The 18521-nt window shown below is 59.0% G+C and overlaps 2 protein-coding genes across 2 annotated transcripts; one reads left to right on the top strand and one right to left on the bottom strand.

Annotated features, from left to right (window-relative positions):
* Positions 1-1584: 1584 nt before the first annotated feature.
* Positions 1585-11932, bottom strand: VOLCADRAFT_117764 (uncharacterized protein; the record flags this gene model as incomplete). Its single annotated transcript, XM_002950975.1, has 9 exons — positions 1585-1959; positions 2074-2202; positions 2730-2849; positions 3097-3330; positions 3725-4082; positions 4578-4735; positions 5609-8308; positions 8458-11615; positions 11860-11932. 9 exons carry the CDS (start codon positions 11930-11932, stop codon positions 1585-1587), a joined length of 7305 nt encoding a protein of 2434 aa, XP_002951021.1.
* A 1592-nt stretch (positions 11933-13524) lies between these two features.
* Positions 13525-17541, top strand: VOLCADRAFT_91604 (uncharacterized protein; the record flags this gene model as incomplete). Its single annotated transcript, XM_002951075.1, has 4 exons — positions 13525-13639; positions 14509-16238; positions 16628-16726; positions 17281-17541. The coding sequence occupies 4 exons, from the start codon at positions 13525-13527 to the stop codon at positions 17539-17541; spliced, it is 2205 nt and encodes a 734-aa protein (XP_002951121.1).
* Positions 17542-18521: the final 980 nt, after the last annotated feature.

Below are 18521 nucleotides of genomic sequence, written 5' to 3'. Positions count from 1 at the left end.
AAAATGACATGCAGCTGCAACATGATGGTAGCTGCGGTCGCCAGCTGGATGGCTTAGGAGCCATGTTGCACACCCCCGTGCGCTTCAAGACGAGGTGCCGTACGACCCAAGCCACAGTACGACATCCAATCATTCTTTCTTTTCATCAATGTGCCCTGAATGGAACCGGCAGGCGCGGAACCCCCCCGAGGGTGGCTGTTTTACAACTCCTCCAGGGGGAAATGTGGACAGATTGAGGATCGTATCTTGCTAGTGGATTCCGGCGGCGGAAAAAACAACGTGGGGAACATACGGCAGGTTCGTTGTTGTCAACGGCCACAGCTACAGCCCCCATCTAACGGAGGCCAGATTTGTCAATAAAAGCGCGGTGGAAAATATCTTGGGAAAAACGTTGCTGGGAATATCATATAAATTGATATCGGTTTAAACGCAAAGCAGGTTCACCTGTTGCATAATGTAACGGACGTACGGACGTACGGATACTTATTTCATTTACCGCATACGCACATGAAAGAATGTCCATAGTGAACCCAATTCACACGCACGTACAGATAAACACACGTATACACACATCCGTACAATACACATACATACACATATACATACATCCATTACAACACCCATACATACACATTCGCGCATTTCCGTACTGCTGCATGAATGCCTTGCTTGTCTCGACGGAAATATGCGTGGCGGGAGTGTCGCCCTGCAGGTCTTCGTAACGCTTTCGTTCGATTCGATTCCGTACCTCATACCTTATCCCCGAAGTTACCTTTGCTAGATCGTTTGACCTTTATTGAGGGCCTTGTTAAAGCCCAAATCAGAACATACGCACTCCTTGAATACACAAACGTACACACACCAATACACAGACAGACGCGTGCAGCACACGCGCAGCACACGCGCAGCACACGCGCAGCACACGCGCAGCACACGCGCAGCACACGCGCTATACACACACGCACACACTTTCCGTAGGGCCTGAGCAGAAGCCCCTGGCCAGTGTCAGGCCCGGTTAGATACTTGTAACCTTCACACACGGCCTATACACACATACATACATACATACATACATACACACACAGGCATTGCTCCCACCTACACCTTCGGTCCCGAAGGCCATGCGATGATGATGACGTGGGCAACCACTCGCGGTTGCGCTATCGCCAGGTATTCATTACACGAGACGGCGGGCCCCGCGGGAAACGGCTGTTGACACACAAGGGCCCCCACCGCGACCTTCCATATCTATCCGAAGGCCACCGCTCGTGCACAGTCCGCTCGTGCACTTTTCCGTACCGTACGACAGTATTGCTCACCACCAAAACCTTGACAATAAAAGACGTATATTGGTAACAGCGGTAAATGGGGGGCCACCAATGATCCGAATATCCGCATCGATGAATGGTTAGCATACGATCGCATAAAGCTGGCCGTTCTGGTTGCCGCTCGCATCGCCCCTCTCATACGGATTGCCGAAGCCAATGTCCCTCTCACCCCTTTACGATTCAGGACAATTCATTGCAAATTAAATGTGTTTTAAAAAAATGTTTTTTAGCACATGTGCTCCTTAACCGCGGCGGTTCAAACCCCGGGGGCAACCGCTGCAGCGGCTTCCGGCTGCGGCTCCGATGAAGACATCACAACAGGCGGTAACACCGGTGCCAATCCGCCGATGTACGACTCCGCAGTGTCGGTACGTGACGGTACGGACAGCATCCTCGGAAGCGGCTGTGACGCCACCCGTCGTTCCTGCTCGTACTCGCGAACCTCCTGGCCGAATGGTGGTGGTGCCGACGGCGCAGTTGCCGACTGCTGCCGCCGTGATGCGGGTGGAAGAGGCTGCCGGGGTGGTGATGGTGGCGGCGGCGACGGTGACGACATGTACGGCAGCTTGGACAAATCTCCGAAGCTCCATAGCTTTTGGAGCTGTTGCTCCTGCTCCTGCTGCTGCTGCTGCTGCCGTCGTTGTTGTTGTGTGGGCAGTAGCGGTGGTGGCAGTAGGGGTAGTGGTGTGTACGGATGGGTGTACGGCTCCAGCCAGTAGGTATTCATTAGTCCCTTACCCTTCACCTCGACACCTTCTCGGCGCCTCCAGGTAACGGTGTACGGCGGCATGTACGGCGCCGCCAGCCGTTGCGTCTCCTCGCTGACGTGGATGGCTCCAGGGGCACCAGTGCTCTCCATACGAGAAGCGACGTTCTGTTCAGGTGTTGAAGGGGTGTTTAAGAAGCGGACGTGATATCCGTCATGGAGATGTGTGTGTGTGTGTGTGTGTGTTACATGGTCGTGGTTGCTTTCCCCGTACCTGCAAACCGCCCAAATACGAGCCGAGGGCTCAAGGGCTGCCAGATCGCCTATAAGCACCATTCTACCTCGCACTGGAGATGCTTTATCAAGGATTGAAGACTTTTTAGCGTCTTAGGGCTTACGGAGACGATGCGGTGAAGGAGAAGATGCTCCTTAGATTTTGGCGCCATGGGGTCGTGGCGCTTTGATTGGAATCGGGATCTTGGAGCATATGGATCCGATGGAAGGCCACTAGGCCTCCCGCTGCTTTGCTAGTCCAGCTTCTGTCACCCTTCCTTTCGCCCTACCGTACGAAATCAAGTACACATGGACATACATACATGCACATACACACATGCACATACACACATGCACATACACACATGCACATACACACATGCACATACACACATGCACATACACATTCAAGTCGCACTCACCACGGTGTCTCCAAACACCGAGTACTGCCTCCTCATGCGGCCCACCAGCCCACTGACGACCGGACCGCTGTGGATGCCCACTCGGAGCCGCAGCGGCCGTCCATCACACGGGTCCACCACCTAGGGGGTATTGTTATTGTTGTTGGGGCGTAAGAGACAGGGGAGAAGGAGAGGGAGGAGGGGGAGGGAGGGACGGACGAGGACGGCCTATTAGAGCTTATTATGGGAAAGATGGGGTTGATGCCGCGGTGAAGGTGATATGCTTAGGGGGAAGGTGGGTGCTGGAGATTGGCTGATGATGAATCATGGGAAGGGTTTTAGAGTTTTAGGGTTTTCTTAGGGTTTTGATTTTCTTATAACGCCTTACCTGGGCTGCTTCTCGTAAAACCGCCAGAGCGAAAAGGCAAGCGGTGGCAGCATGCACAGGGTCATCCGCCAGCAGCCCGGTGGCTACCATGTACGCATCACCGATGATCTGGACCTTGTACACCGGCTGTGACCCGTGGGTCGTTGGACCGTGGGATTGGTGCCAGGAAGCGCACAGAGCATCCAGCCGGCTATACAGCGCATTCAACATCTCCATGACCGCGACTGCGGAGACCTGGGGCGTTGGGAGAGGGTTCAGGTTTTGGGGAATTAGGGTTTAGGTTTTCGACTGAAAATGGAACGCACCCGGGGGGTGAGTTGCTAACAGTACTACTGCCTCAGGAGATACAAAGAGGTGAGGTTCATGTTGAGGGTGGTGTGTGAGAGGGTGTGGAGGAGTGGGGCTAGACAAGGGGTGGGGGTATGGTAGCATGGAGGCCATTCGGGTTGTTTGGGCGGCGGCTGCGTTACTGTGCCGCGTATTGAGGGAAATGAGAAAGAAGGGCGGCAGGAAGGAAAGGAAGAAGGCTCTTCCCGGGGGGGGGTGTAACGGCTACCACCTCATACTTTTTAAATCCTCTGGCCACCGAGCCACCGGTGTGCACAGGCCCCCGAACCCCCCGACACACCCGATTGCTGATTTGGGTGAATCCGCAGATGTCAGCAAACAACACGCTGACGCAAGGGTGCCACTCCGCGTACGGCAGGTCACGGCCGAGGTTGTAACCACCCCCGCCGCCGCCGCCACCGCCGCCGGCGCCACCGTTATTGTAGCTGCCGGCGATGTTGCTGGCGGCGATGCCGGCGGAGCCGCCGGCGCTGCTGACGGTGTTGCTGCATACGGCAGTGGTGCCGAGGGCAGCACTGGAGATGCTACGGCGGCCGCCACCGCGACCGCCGCCGCCGCCGCCGCCGCCGGCCTCTACCGATCCACAGGAGCTGCCGCGGCCGCTGTAGAAGGGTAGGCCTGTGGATACGCGGTGGATCCTGCAAGGGTTTTAGGGTTTTCGGAAAATGACACGGCAAGGGAGGGGAAGATAGGGATGGAAAAGGAAAGGAAAAAAAGAAAAAAGACGAGCGGACCCAGGATGTGAACCGTACGGCAAAAACAGTCAACCCCCGGTACAGCAGGAATTATCATCTTAGGTCTTACAAGGAGTGTAGAAATAAGTCCCTGGCAGCCCATCGGTGGCAGTGCCGTCAGCAACAGTCAACAACAGTTTTCACGGCGGGCAGTTTGGCGGTTTGACAGTTTGACAGGACTTAGGAACCAAGATTAGGCAGGTAAATAACGGAAAACACCACACCGTGATGACAGTAACTTCTATTCCCCGACGGTCAGGTTGTTGGTTCCAGTTCGCGTTGGTAAACATAAAAGAATCGATGGTAGCCAAGACTGTCCTTCATAAAAACCCGCCTCATAGCGGCCCATGACGTAATCCTCATCAAGATTTCGCCCAGCCAGCTGTCCACTGCACTGACCTCCGAGCTCGAGCCGTCGGCATCGAAGGATGCTCACCACCGCCGCCGCCGCCACTGCCAACCCCGCCGCCGCCGCCGCCGCCACTGCCAACCCCGCCGCCGCCGCACCCGCCGCCGCCACTGCCAACCTCGCCGCCGCCGCCCTCCGTCGCGGTTTTCTGCAGAGCATTTGCCAAGCCCACAAGGTTGCCGTACGATACCGTCGCCGGCAAGGAGGTGTCCAGAACATCAACAGCGCCGCCGCCGGCGCCACTGTCCCCGCCGCCGCCGCCGCTGACGCCATCAGCTTTTCTCCGTGCGCGCACCACAGCCGCTCCTACTCCTGCTTGTTCCCCTGAAACAACACCTGCTACTGCTACCCTGTCAGAAGGCGCAGCCGTTAGGATTGGTGCTTCAGGATATGGGTTGCGATCCGGGCGCAAACTAGGCTGTGGCCGGTCTGTCGGATCGGGCTGCTCCATCACGTCATCGATCGCACTTAGAGAACACCTTTGAAACAGCCGACTTGTGTCGTACTGTCTGCATTGAAGCGAGTGCCGCGGCGACAGCCTGTGCGGCTGCTGTTGTTGTTGTTGCGGTTGCGGTTGCGGTTGCGGTTGAGTTGGTTGCGTGGCTGATGTCGGTGTAGCTGCGGCAGGGACAGCTGTACAAGCGGCGGCGGCGGCGGCGGCGGTGGTGGTGGTGGTGGCGGCGGAAAGGGGTGAGGATACCGCGCGAAGGAATGTGGAAGCGGGATTGGATGAGACGGGAAAGGGGAATGAAAAGCGGTTGGGAACCGGCAATGGCGTTCGAGCCGTCTTGGTGGATTTGCTCGACGATGGCGGCGATGCTGCCTCCGCGGCCCCTGTGCACCAATGCGCAGAAGGCAGCGCAACGGTGGCGGCGGCGGAAGCAGCGGCGGCGGAAGCAGGGCCGGCGCCGCCGCCACTGCCACTGGTGCACTGTTTCAAAATTAGCCCTCCTTGGGCGACTTCACGACCGTCCATCCCGTGCAGGTGGCGTTGGCAGGACGTCAACGACGCCGCTCTCACCGTCGCGGCGCCCGGCGACGCAGGAGCCGCCGCCCTCGCGCCTTCATAAACGCAACTATCGGAACAGCCAGTGTCCCTCCGCGAAGCGCGCAGCGGAGATCCGTTTGACGACGGCGGAGGTGACGGAGGAGGCGCCGTTGCCGCCTTGTCCAGTGGCTCATGTGACGGTGCAGAGGTGCCGTACAAGATGCTCCCGACCACACCGCTGGCTGCGGAGCCGACGGCACGGAAGAAAGCCGCCGCGCCGGATGTCGTACGGAGCACCCCCAAGCCGCCGCGACGCCCCTGCCGGTAATCCTTTCCTTTGTCGTGTTTTGTCGTGTCGTACGCGTCGCCTCTGTTAGCCGCTGGATCGCCTCCCCATGCTCTTTGGGTGGTCTCCCCAATCCGTACATTTGTACGGCCGCCACGGCTCCAACCATCGGCGGCGCCGCCGCCGCCGCCGCCGCCCCCGCTACATCTGCCGCCGCTGCGGCCGTCGCCGCCGCTTCCTATGGAGAAGAGCTCGGCGATCGACGTTTTCACTCTCCGAAGCCGGAGTTTGACATTTGGATGTTCGTGTGGTGAGTCGGGCAATTCGCAGCCATCGGGAGGATCACGAGCCGCAACAGACAGGGCGCCGCCGTCACTGAAGTCAGCAACCGTAATTTCGTCGTACAGCTCGGTGGCGGCGCCGGTGACCGTGCCGCGCCCGCCGCCGTACATGTGTGCCGACGGCAGCACGCTACCCGTACTACTTGCACACACGCCACAGGGTGGCGGTGCGGTCCAGAGCCCATCAACACAGGCGGTTGCCGTACTACGCCGTACAGTGGATTCTGAGGCCATGGAACGATTCGATGTTCTGCCGGAGGAGGAATAGGAATCGCCGCATCCGCTCATACGCGCGCCAAACAGCAGTTCGCATGACGGAGCGGGAGCAGCAGCTGAGGCCGCGGCTGTGTCGGTGGCGGCGCCGGCGGGGCCGTTACCGTTGTTGGCAACCGCCGGTCTAACAGCTCCAACTGACAATACGTGCTCAGGCAGCTCGTCCAGACGGCGGCTGACGGTGCAGGCCTTGGCGTCCGAATTCCCCCCCAGCGCGGCTCCCTTAGCCCATAATAATGAAGCGGCAGTAGCCGTATCGTTGGCAGGGTTAAAAAAAAGGGTTACGGCTGCAGGATCTGTAGCGCCTGTGCGATCTGCTACAGTTGGAGCAGATGTAGTTTGGCCGTACACATCAACTGAAGCATCAGCAGTCGCCGCCTCAGCGGCCGCCTCCGCCAGCTTGGCTTCATGCGGCTGTACGCTAGCAGACCTGGAAGCGTCCTGCAGCCGCACCAACTCCGACTCCGTGGCGGCGATGGTGGGTGGTGCTGCAGCCGTCGTTAATGCGGAACATCCCTGCTGCTGCTGCTGCTGCTCTGGCGGCGGCGGCGGTGTGCTACAGCTTTCCTGAGAGCCGTTCTTCAGGCTCCGTGAAAGCAAGCCCCATCTCTGCGGCGAGTTGGGCCCACTTCCGCCAGCCGCCGGACAGGTCGGCGCCGACGCCAGCTGCGGGCCCACATGGCTTTGCGTTGACGTCGTCCGGGGTGCTGGCGGCAGAGTTTGCGGCGGCTGTACTGCTAACCATTGCACGGCACCCGGGATGGCTTCTGCCGCCGATGCCCAGACGTAAACCGCGTTTCCGCCGCGGCTGCCTTCAGCCGCCACGCATCCAAAGCTGTAGGAGCTGTAACAGCTTTGGGTGGTGCTGCCGCCAGTGACGCCAGCTTTGTCGTACATCCCTCCTCCTGCGTCGGCGGCCGCCGCTGCCGCCGCGGCCTCCTCTGCAAGAGGTCGCGGCGATACCGAAAGCATGCCAGCGTGCAACGGCATGACGGCCCTGCCGCCGCCGCCACCGCCGCCGCCGCCACTGCTACTGCCACCATTACAGCAGCAGCTAACCCCGGGCAGAGCCCCGCGGATGGCCTCGGCAGGTGCGGGTATTGTACCGTGTTCACTGGAAATAGTGATCATTTCCCTGCCTACTGCGGACGGCGGCGCCGCCACCGTCCCGGTCTGCATGTCGTACAACGCAGTCGTACAGCTCCGCACCATTACTTTTTCCCAGCCGGATGCTGGTGGGAATGCCATTGGCTCGTAGTAGTACGGCTCCACTGCCGTCACCGCAGCCGCCGCCGCACCTGCCGCCGTCGACTCTGCCGCGACTGCAGCCGCCGCCGCCCCTGCCGCCGTCGACTCTGCCGTCACCCCAGCCGTCGCCGCCCCTGATGCCATCGACTCTGCCGTCACCCCAGCCGCCGCCGCACCTGCCGCCGTCGACTCTGCCGTCACCGCAGCCATCGCCGCCCCTGCCGCCGTCGACTCTGCCGTCACCCCAGCCGCCGCCGCCCCTGCAGCCGTCGACTCTGCCGCCCCTGCAGCCGCCGCCGCCCCTGCCGCCGTCGACTCTGCCGTCACCCCAGCCGTCGCCGCCCCTGCTGCCGTCGATTCTGCCGTCACCGCAGCCGTCGCCGCCCCTGCCGCCGTCGACTCTGCCGTCACCCCAGCCGTCGCCGCCCCTGCCGCCGTCGACTCTGCCGTCACCGCAGCCGCCGATGTCGTAGTTGTTGTTGCCGCTGGTGGCTGTGCTGGTGCAGGGAGCCCCTGCCCTGACGAGCGCTGTCGTACAACCTTATGCATGAAGTTAACTGGCCTTAGCTTCTTCGCCGAGCTCCCCTGCAGCGGAGAACCCCCAACCTTACCACCTGCCGTGACGGCTGCAGCACCCGACCCCTGCTGCTGCTCCTCCTCCTGCTCCTCTCCCTCCTCCTCCTCCTCCTCTCCTCCTCTCCCTCCTGCTCCTCTCCCTCCTCCTCCTCCTGCACCTCCTCGGAAACTAGCAGGCAATGACGTGGGTCTGTCCCCGCCACTCCTAGCCACTTCTGTATCGATGGCACACCCCGGCTCTGGCCATAAGGCTCACCAAACTCCGCAGGCGGCCGTGATTTGAAGGGATCCGTCATCCCTTCGTTGGACTGTTGGACATCAACCCTAGCAGCCAACTGTGTCGTACACTGACCGCTATAGCCAGGGCGTTGCAGCCCGCGCTCAGCCCACTTGAAAGCCGCCTCGTCTGACGGTTTCGTTTGGGAGTCCGTGGCAAGGCCACTGCCGACAGGGGCAGCGCCGGTGGCAGTGGTTCTGTCTGTCGTACCATCGGTTGGGGAGCCGCTGCTGCTCCCATTGGACCCGCCGCTGCCGCAGCCGCCACCGCCGCAGCCGCAGCCGCAGCCGCCGCAGCCGCAGTCCTGAAGGCAATTCCATTCTCTGGCAACCCCCAGCATGTCACCATCCCCATCCCGATCCGGTGTTCCCGCCGCCCCCATCGCCGCCGCCGCCGCCGCAGCAGCAGCAGCAGCCATCCCTTCCTCTCCGCCTGAAAGCTCCAATACACGTCCACTCGTAGTCCTGACGGACGCGTCCCATTTAACCGCCACTAACGGACCAGGAGCCCCAGCTGGCGTCGGTGCTGCATCGGCCGTCACCACCGTCGTCGTCGCCTTCGTCACGTGCGGTAGCGGCGGTGACGCCGCGGACAGGTTGATCGACGCCGCCGACGTCACCGCCACCGACGGCGACGATGTAGGGACTGTTACTCCCGTCGGCGATTCAGCTGGCGACGGCGCTCGGGATCGCTCCCCGTACGGCGCCGGCGGCGGCAATGGCGGGGCTGCCGCTGATAGGGAGGGCGGGGCGGTGCCTCCGTACGAATCATTTCTCCGCTCCCAAACCATTGTCTCCGTCTTTGCAGTGTCGTCCCACGACCCACGACCTCGCATGTGCGCCGAAACCACCACTATCGCAACATTACCCCGCTCCGAAACCATTTTCGCCTCTTCTTTCTCGTTCTCTTCCGCGGCTGCCGTCACCACAGCAGTAGTAGCAGCAGCAGCAGCAGCAGCAGCAGCAGCAGCAGCAGCAGCAGCAGCAGCAGCAGCCAGGAATGTGGGTTTGGGTCTCAGCTGGGCTTCGGAGCAATTGTGGACCAGTGGCGGCAACAATTCATCGGGGGTTTGACGGCCGCCTCCATCGCTGCTACCGCTGCTCCTACTGGCGGCGGTGGCGGCGGCGGCGGCACTGGCGACGACGTCGGCCTCACGCGCCACACTGTATGACGACGGTCCGGCACCCAAACCACCTCTGCAGCAATCGCCGCCCTTCAACTCCTCTCCCGATCGGTCGTCGCCTTGATAGCTACCGCGTCCATGTGGCTGCTGCTCACGACGCATTGACTGTCTGCCACAAGGTTGTTGCTCCTGGTCCACCAGCCGCAGGTGCTGTGGATGCTGCTGGGCTTGGTGATGTCGCTCCTTCTGCTGATGCCCGCGGTGCTGGTGGTGCTGATGGTGCTGGTGGTGCTGGTGGTGCTGGTGGTGCTGCCCATCAGTACCCTCCTCGACATTCTCTTCCGCAGACCACGACGGCAGCGGCGACATCTCGTCCACCTGCACCGTACCAGCGGCACCTGCTATTGCCGGCCCTGATACCGTCACCGCAACGGCCGCCGTTGGCGGCGGTGGTACAAAATTAGCGTTGCTGCCGGCCATAGCGTTAAGGGATGTATCGCTGTGACTGTGATCGCCGCCGCCGCCACCACCGCCACCACCGCTACTGCTGCTGCTGCTGCCGCCGGCATTCCCAACTCTGTCGCTGCCAACATCGCCAGCCCTGCCACCGACGCCGACGCCGCCGACGCGGCAGCAGCAGCTCTGACCGTCCGTAAGAATGACCGCCAATGCCACAGGGTTACTGTACGATAACTCAGGCGGCGTTACGACAACTGCCGCCGGCGACGCTGGGATCCGCATCGTCACGGAGCTGCCGTCGCCACCAGCTTCTTGCATCTCTCCCCGCCAACGGATCATTTCGGGTGCTAACCGTCGTAAGGAGCTTGTACGGCAGCAGGCGGAGCCGGCGGTGTGTGACGGCCATGCCTGCGCCTCCTGCACATCATCAATGCCAACGCTGGGACCCGTAACGAAGGCGTCGTCGCCCCCAGCTGCCACACTTCGCTGTGCATCAGCCAGGCTGCAACGGTGGCGGTACGGCACATTTGTCGTGAATCCTGCTGCCGTAGACGTCGGCAAGCAGCCCGCCAGGCCACTAGCGGATACGGACCGCCGCCGGCTTAGAGGCATCGCCAACGCTGCGACGTCCGTGCCGTCGCTGGCAGCGGTGCCGTCGCTGAATGTGTACGGAATAATCTCGGCGCAATACGACACGCGGCGTTCATACGCCGTCGGGGAGAGTGTCTGGTGGTATGGGTGGTTGTTACAGTGGGCTTCAGACTCACGAAGAGTAGAGCCAGCGGGCCAGCTGGCCGTGCACTGCACGTATGGGTGGTTGTGGAATCCCGGCCCAGCAGATCGATCCGACATTTCAGTTGTGGGATGGGACGAGCTCATGTACGACAGGTACGATCTGACGGCGGAGCTGGCGGCGCCGTTAGAGCCAACGCCAACGCCAACGCCTGATTTGCCGGGGCTGCGGTGCCAGCTGCTGCCGCAGCTGCTGCAGCTGGCGCTGGCGGCGCCAGTGGTGGTAAAGGGCGAGTCGCGGGCAAGGGGCGACAGTGGCACTCGAAACCCTGAGTCAATTCGATCACACGGAACCTCCCCTTCGAAGGTTTCGTCGATGCTGAGTGGATCAGCGAATGCCTGCTGCTGAGACTGCGATGATGTGGGCTGGGATTCATCTCGCTCTTGTTGTTCCTCCTGGAAAACCTGAGTATCATTTAATAGTTCATCGACCACATGCCCTGGTAATAGATCTCTCAAAAGCTCCAGCGCGGCGTGAAGACGGGAGTGAAGGGTGGTGGTGTGGTGCAGGGCCTGCTGCGATGGCTGGGGCATATGCCGATGCCGGCGGCGGCTGGCCAGCACGCCGATGCCATATCCCACGAGCGCAGCGCACAGTGCTGTTGTGATTTTTTCAAAGATATATGAATTTAAAGACGATATGGCGAAAGGTTGCAAGAGCTGCGCTGCGGATGCGGATGCGGAAGTGGATGCATCGGAGGAGCCACGTGTAAGCCAGGCAACTGAAATCGACGCCTTCGGTTCTAAAGGTATTGAGTTATTTCTGAACGTTGCGATGAAGTATGATGCGGATAATGCCAGACAGGCAGCTAGAGGCACCTTCAAAACAAAGAAACGGTCATGCCCAGGCGGGTAGTGAGCTGAGCGCAATTCCAGGCCAGGGCAGGAAGTCGCTTTGGATTAACTTACTAGTGAAGTACTCAACGGCGGCATGCTCGTCGCAAAGGCTGTTCGCGCTGTTACAAAAGCCCAGCTCAGCCATACTAACGCACTTTTGAAAATCTCAAACATATAATTTGTTTAATATTGAGAAAATTCTTCTCAAAATTTGCTTTTAAGTAAAGATGGGTCGTGGGGTAGCTCCCGCAATAGTGGGGGACCTGGGCACTATCGGTATCGCAGCTTGACCACTCTCATCCAGCACTCGATTGATTTTCATATAGCAGCTCATCTCCCCAGGCATCACGGAATTTAGCTGGACCAGCGGGCTAATGGAGAGTGCCGGGTGGGTCGCGTAGCTATGTGACAGCGCGAAGCATGGGAAGAGAGCTAAACCGCACCAGTAGGTATCTACACATTACAGGAAGAAAAGTTTCTTCAATCTTTCCCGGCGCTCCCTCCCTCACTCCTACCCATATTCTACCTTTTTGCACTTTTACGAGCAGACGTCATCGGGGTCTTCGTCGTCTTGGCGTCAGGCTCTGCGTAAACCTATGCAACAATACAGATTAATATGTATCGTCTTTTAGTTAGCGTCTATTTCTTTGGTATGGGGTTGTCTGCGATGCTACCCGGTTACCCCCCCCCGATAGCGCTTCATACCAAAAACTCGACCGTCAAGAGCGCCATAAAGTTATAGTGACATATATAAATATTTACCAAGTCTTTATATTATGAGACTGGGAATATTGGCTCTACGGCCAGGTTTTCGGGGCTGGCGACTAGCGCATAATTTCGGCATGTAAGTGGCTCTTGCAAGCCAACTGCATTCAACGCAAAGGGCCGTTCGGAGTCCACGGTAACAATCGCATTCAACGCAAAGGGCCGTTGAATTACTTTTACGCCCTGTAAAAGCTGTTTGAGTTTGCCTCGAACCTATCTAGGACTTGAGTAAGTCTGATTAGGCCTTCGGAACAGACATGACGGCCCAGTGACAAGATAAGAACTTGGAGGAGGTTTACCTACTGATGCAGATCGCAACGCTACCCACGCATCACGTGGCGCCTGAAACCAAAAACACCCCGAAGCAAAAAACACCCCGAAGTCGCAATATCCGAACTCGGGCGTAATCTGTACCTTACGATTAGCATAACACGAAAAGTATGGAATTTACCTGGGAAGTTTTGAGGACTGAAACAGGTAGCGTATGAGTCAAAGTAAGAGGATTTCATTCAGTCTCGGCAAGAGTTCCTGGCGAGTCGCGACCCCGATCACCTTCCTTTTGCTTCAGGCCTTTCTCAGGGCGAGCCGCCCGCAGTGCGATACCCCGTTGATATTGCAACATCGCAATGTTGCAGCACCGCGCACGGACTGAACGGAACGGAACGGGACGGGTCTTCCACGGGTTGCTGATGCATGCACGCTCTCGGCAGGTGGCTATGACCTTGTGCCGGCTGGCGCATCCTCACGCAAGCCTTTCCCCGCGTTGGCGCATTCTTTTGCTGTACGTGTGATTTCTTTCCAGCAGCCCACCATGGAGTTGCCAGCTAGTTCTGCCCCCCAGCTGAAGCCGTTGAGCGCAACTGTCATGAGCTCTGCCTGCCTGCCTGCCTGCCTGCCTGCACGGCTAATAAAATGCGCACTTAACGATAAAGCATGCGTCCAGCGCACCGATTGCGCGGTTGGGCCTCCTACATGAGGCGGTTGCCCGTCAAACTGGGCGTCGGTTGGGTGTCGGTTGGGCGTTTTGTGTCCTGCTTGCGATTTCAAATTCCAGCCGTCTGTCAGTTGCAAAGGTCTTCAAATGCAGGTAGACACGCGCCACGCCGCAAGGTTTTATGTTTACAGGTCCTGTATCGTACAATTATCATTACATGCACGCGTGACGCAGTGACCTATGAGCCATGGCGACACGGTTGGGGCTTAGCGTGTTCTTGCGCCGGTGGCCTTGAGCCACGATCCGTCCATAGAGGCCCAAAGCGACTGCCGACTCTCGCCATAAACTGTTCGGATCCACTGTGCATTCCATATGTCAAATCAATTGAATCGATTTACGTGGAGTACCATGTTTGGTCATATAAGTTGAGTACACAAGGACCGTCCGAGGCATAGAGGCACTTTGGTGCCCACATGTAGATCCGCAAGTGGCTGCTAAGTTGTGTGCAAAGTTCGTTTCCTCCCGATGTTACTTTCCAAGTGAAATGCTTTGCGACTGGGGATGTGATATTGGAGAGGAAAAGATAATTCTATGCAAAATAATGATGGCTGCTCGCTTTTCTGCCTTCGCTTAGCTTTTTTCCAACGGCTCAAATCGAGAAACCTGTTCAGCACGCATGCGCGTCAGCAGCCGTTCCTTACAGCTCCGCGTCACCTACATTATTTTGAAAGCACTCCTAAGGAAAAGCGTGGGCAACTCCTTCCGGTGCTTCGGTAAACATTATTTCCATAGCGTTTTCTTGTCGCCTATTTCTTCGCCTTGCCTTGCCACCTCCAAGCACAGCGAAGTTAAGCAAAGTCGCTGATGGCTAATTTTTACAATTGTAGCGCACAGAAAGAGGCTTTTATTCGGCAGTTTAAATCTACCTGCCCATCAGAGCTAAACGAGGCAGCTACAAGACCAAATGCAGCATCCGAATGACGGGAAGTTGCCTTTCGCAGCCCCCGCAACGCACACTGCAGCACCAGCGGAGGCACCGGTCCAGCGGCTGCCCGCGGCAGCTGGGGGCGCCGGTCGCCTCGCCTCCAGCATCGACGGCCAGGCAGGTGCCGGGCATCAGCACGACACCAGCAGCCTATTACGACAGGCAGTTGCTGTCGCATTAGTCGCTGCGAAACGCCGCAGGCAGCAGCAGGCGCAGAGCGTCGCTGCCGCCGACGACAGCGGCGACGGCGGCGGCCGCTTAGACTCAAGGGAAGCCATCCGCTTGCGAGAAGAGGTCGCCGAGTGGCGGGAGCGGGCTCGAGAGCTCCAGGGGGAGGTGCAGCGGATGCGGACCGCTGCCGCGACCCTGCACGCCGCCGTCGGCCTCCCAGCCCCTCCCATTACCACCGCGCCCGAACCCGCTACCTTACGACAACCGTGCGATGCTTCCGCGTTGTACCGCGGCAGCGGTGGCGGCGTCAGCGGCAGCGCTGGAAGGGTACCCGACGGCAGCTGTGACCAGGGACAGATGGCGCCCGGGGATACGACTGTACGGGGAGCAGCATTAGCACACGGTGCCCTGCAAGAGCTGCTGCTGCCGCTGCTATTGCCGCCCGCGCCGGCATTGACGCTAGCACCAGTACCAATTCAAGGGCGGCCCTCAACGGCGCAATGGAAGCCCTACGACATTTCAACTGCGGCGGTGGCTGGGGCCAACGGCGGCAGTAGCGGCAGCGGCGGCGGCGGTATCATTACTACAGCCGGCGTGGCTGCATTCGAGCGCGAGCAGGCACTGCTGCGTGGCGTCAACATGGCCGATCATCCTTCCAGCTCTGCCGCCAGCGGCAGCAGCGGCGGCGGCTGCGCCTTTTATCCGTCAGGTCGCCGCGGATCCCAACCTAACGGCGCGGCGGCGGCGGCAGTAGTAGCAGCAGCGATGGCGCCGACGGCGGCGGACACAGCAACAAAGGCAGCTGCGCTGTCGCGAGTCCTTCTTGGGCTACAATCCTTGGCGGAGCTAAAGGCGGCCTCCGCTGCCGGCTCCGAACCTTCTGGAACAGCCGTGTCTAACCCGGTAGCTCTGCACGCGGCGGCTCTGCGACATGGCGGCACGCCGCCGCACATTGCCGTACTCGATTTCATAGAGGAGCTGCTGGTAGGCAGCAGAGAAGGTACGACGCCAGCGGTCATCGCGACCGACGTTCGGCAGGCGCATCTCCGCCATGCCGTGAAGCTGCTGGCGGCGTCCGTACACAGCCTGGCGTCGACGGCTGTGGTGTCCGCCGGCGCCGTGGACACGGCAGCTGCAGCAGCACCGGCGGGGCTGGGGACTTCAGCCGATTCAGACGTAGCATACCATCAACCGGAGGGCGGGGCAAGGGTTGGCCTTGCAGCCCCATCCATCGCCTCCACCACGGCTGCCATGGCCGCGAGAGAGCAGCTGCTGACTGTTGTCCTGGATTTGAGCCGCGCAGTGGACCGACTCCTGACGGCTGCATGCAGCAGCGGCCGTTCTGGCGCCGAATCCATCACCGTCGTCGCCGCAGCACAAGCTCTCGGAGAATTGCTGGCTGTGCCGTCACTGGGTCAGCATGTACTAGTCTGCGCTGCGGAGAAGGTTCACGAGCTTGGGCAGACTCTGGCGGCGGCGGTGGCGGCGGCGGCACCAGCATCAGGGGTAGCGCTGCCAGAAAGACGGTCCATACTAGTTCGCCTGGCATCGGCAGCGACAGCCTTGAACCACGCGCGCCCTTTGTTTGACATCCTGGTAAGGAGGGGGACTTGGCGCAGTCCTTAAACCAAACGAAGCCACCCTTCCCCTCCTGCCATATGAGATGCTGTACAGTGCACCTCCGCTGCCCAGCTCCTCGGCCATCGCTGTGGTGGTCTCTGGCGCTACCAGTACCTCTGGAGGTATTGCCACAGCCTTTGTTTTCCGGTCTATTGTCGATGACTGCTCACACACAGGAGCCAGATGGAGGATGGGTTGGTTTGCTTTTGTGGCTATTGCCGCACCGGCCTTCTCTCTCACTCTCATATGCGGTGTGCCCCACGCCTGCTCAAATAATTTCTTTCTGTGAAACGTGAACCCCTAGGGCCCCCTGGAGCTTTGGATCTGGGATCCTGACGTCACTTCTGCCCTCGCGCACTGCACAGGCTGATTGCAGCCGCCGGTTACCGAGCTGGTGCGCCATCGTCACGGCGGTGGCCAAGCCCACTGATATAGGACCCGACTATCTTGCCAGCCATGTGCAGGTAAACCCATGACAGTGAAGCTCTTGACTCGCCCTTGCGTCATCTGCTCAGTCTCATGTCCGTGTGTGTAGTCTTTTTCTCTCCCTCTATCTACCTATGTCGACCTCTCTATCTAATCCTGTTCTTCCAGTCTTTCTCCCATTCATCCTTCCATTCTGGCTCTGAAAAGCCGTTTTGGTTCGTGTCTGGGTTGGGGCTTTTGCCGGGTGTGCTGTTCCTGTGCGCCTCTATGTGCCCCTTTTAACCTTGTGTGCCCTCCTTCCTTCCAGCCGCCTTCTTCCTATATACCCGTTGGTAGGTAGTCAATAGGTGGGGTTGGCGGTGGAGGTCATGCGGGCAGCATTGATGAGCTGGTTGGATACCCTGCAACCCCGTTCATTGATTGATTTAGGAGAGTAACGCAACTCAAGGTGTGACACAACACCCACACAGACGCACGACTGGGTCATGATGTGGTCCCCAGGCTGTTATGGCCTTGCAAGTCTATGACCTGCTATTGTGATGTGTTCACGGCCCCGACCCTCCCCTCCTCCCTGGACCTCTCACACTCCCAGGCACTACTGGCAGCGGCGGACACCTTGTCCGATAGCTCCAACCCTAAGCAACAGCAGCAGCGACAACAGCAGCAGCGAGAGATGCCTTCAAGACAGATTTTCCCGCTGTACAACATTGCAGTACGGGAGTGTCTGGCTGGTACGGCTGCGGCACTGATGACGGTTGCATCGGGGGGCCCGGAGTTCGCGGGATGTGGCTTGGTGCCACATTGCCGCACCCTATGCGCGCGGATCAAGCAGGCTGCGCTTTTGCCAGCCTAGTGGGAGGCGCCAGGGTGGCAGTCGGAAGGGATTGTTACTTGGCTTGGCAGGGCATTGCAGGCCTGTGGAAATTAAAAGTGTTCGGTTCGTAAGACCATCCCCATGTAGCAGTCTGAGTCTTGTCGTTTTGCTGTAAGCCTATACCATCCTGGGAGCTGGCAAGGCGATGTGCCCATCACCCCTGCAGAGCACCGGTTCTGCTTTGTTTCCTGTCGGATGACAGGAAACGTTCCTGTCATCTGTTCGGAAATGGCACCCGTGCGGAACGTGCCTTACATTCACGGTTTCGTGTGCAGGACACCTTGGGGCATTGGGAAAGGGCGGAGAAGGAGAACCAGCATCCTGTTGGAGTGCAACTTTGTGACCTGGAAGGGTGGATATGAGTTACCAAAGGATAGAGCTTCACTGGTTGATATATGTTACATGACTTTTCTGGGCCATACGATAAGCCTGCATGGGTTGCTGGAAATGCCAAGAACCCCAAGGTGCCAACTTGCCATCCGCCGGTAAGGTGGTTAGTTGAAGTTACTTTATGGTTACCTTGCTGCGAATTGTGCGATATGTGGTGCATGCTTGCATTCGTGGCCATTACGAAGGTAACCATAAAGGTAACTTCAATTAACCACCTTACCGGCGGATGGCAAGTTGGTAACTTGGGGTTCCAGCAACCCGTGCAGACTTATCATATGGCCCGGAAAATTCGCGTTAAATATATCAAACCCTTGAAGCTCCTTCCATTGGTAACTCACCTCCACCCTTCCAGATTACAGAATTGCACTTCAACAAGATGTTGGCACTCCCTTCTCCACCCTTTCCCAACGCCCTCCACATATTTTGCAGCAAGCTAGTATGAAGAATTTAGTTTCAGTATTCAGTCCTTATAGCAGTAACTGTCGTTGCATACGATGGATAGATTGCTCAGTTTCGCAGCTGAGCTGCAGGGTCAGCAGCGGCCGCCCGGGAAAGAATATTTCCTAGCA

The sequence above is a fragment of the Volvox carteri genome (assembly GCF_000143455.1).
Source record: "Volvox carteri f. nagariensis unplaced genomic scaffold VOLCAscaffold_21, whole genome shotgun sequence".
Taxonomy (NCBI): Eukaryota; Viridiplantae; Chlorophyta; class Chlorophyceae; order Chlamydomonadales; family Volvocaceae; genus Volvox; species Volvox carteri.
The sequence above is the reverse complement of the archived record's forward strand: the minus strand, read 5'-3'. Positions and strand labels throughout refer to the sequence as shown.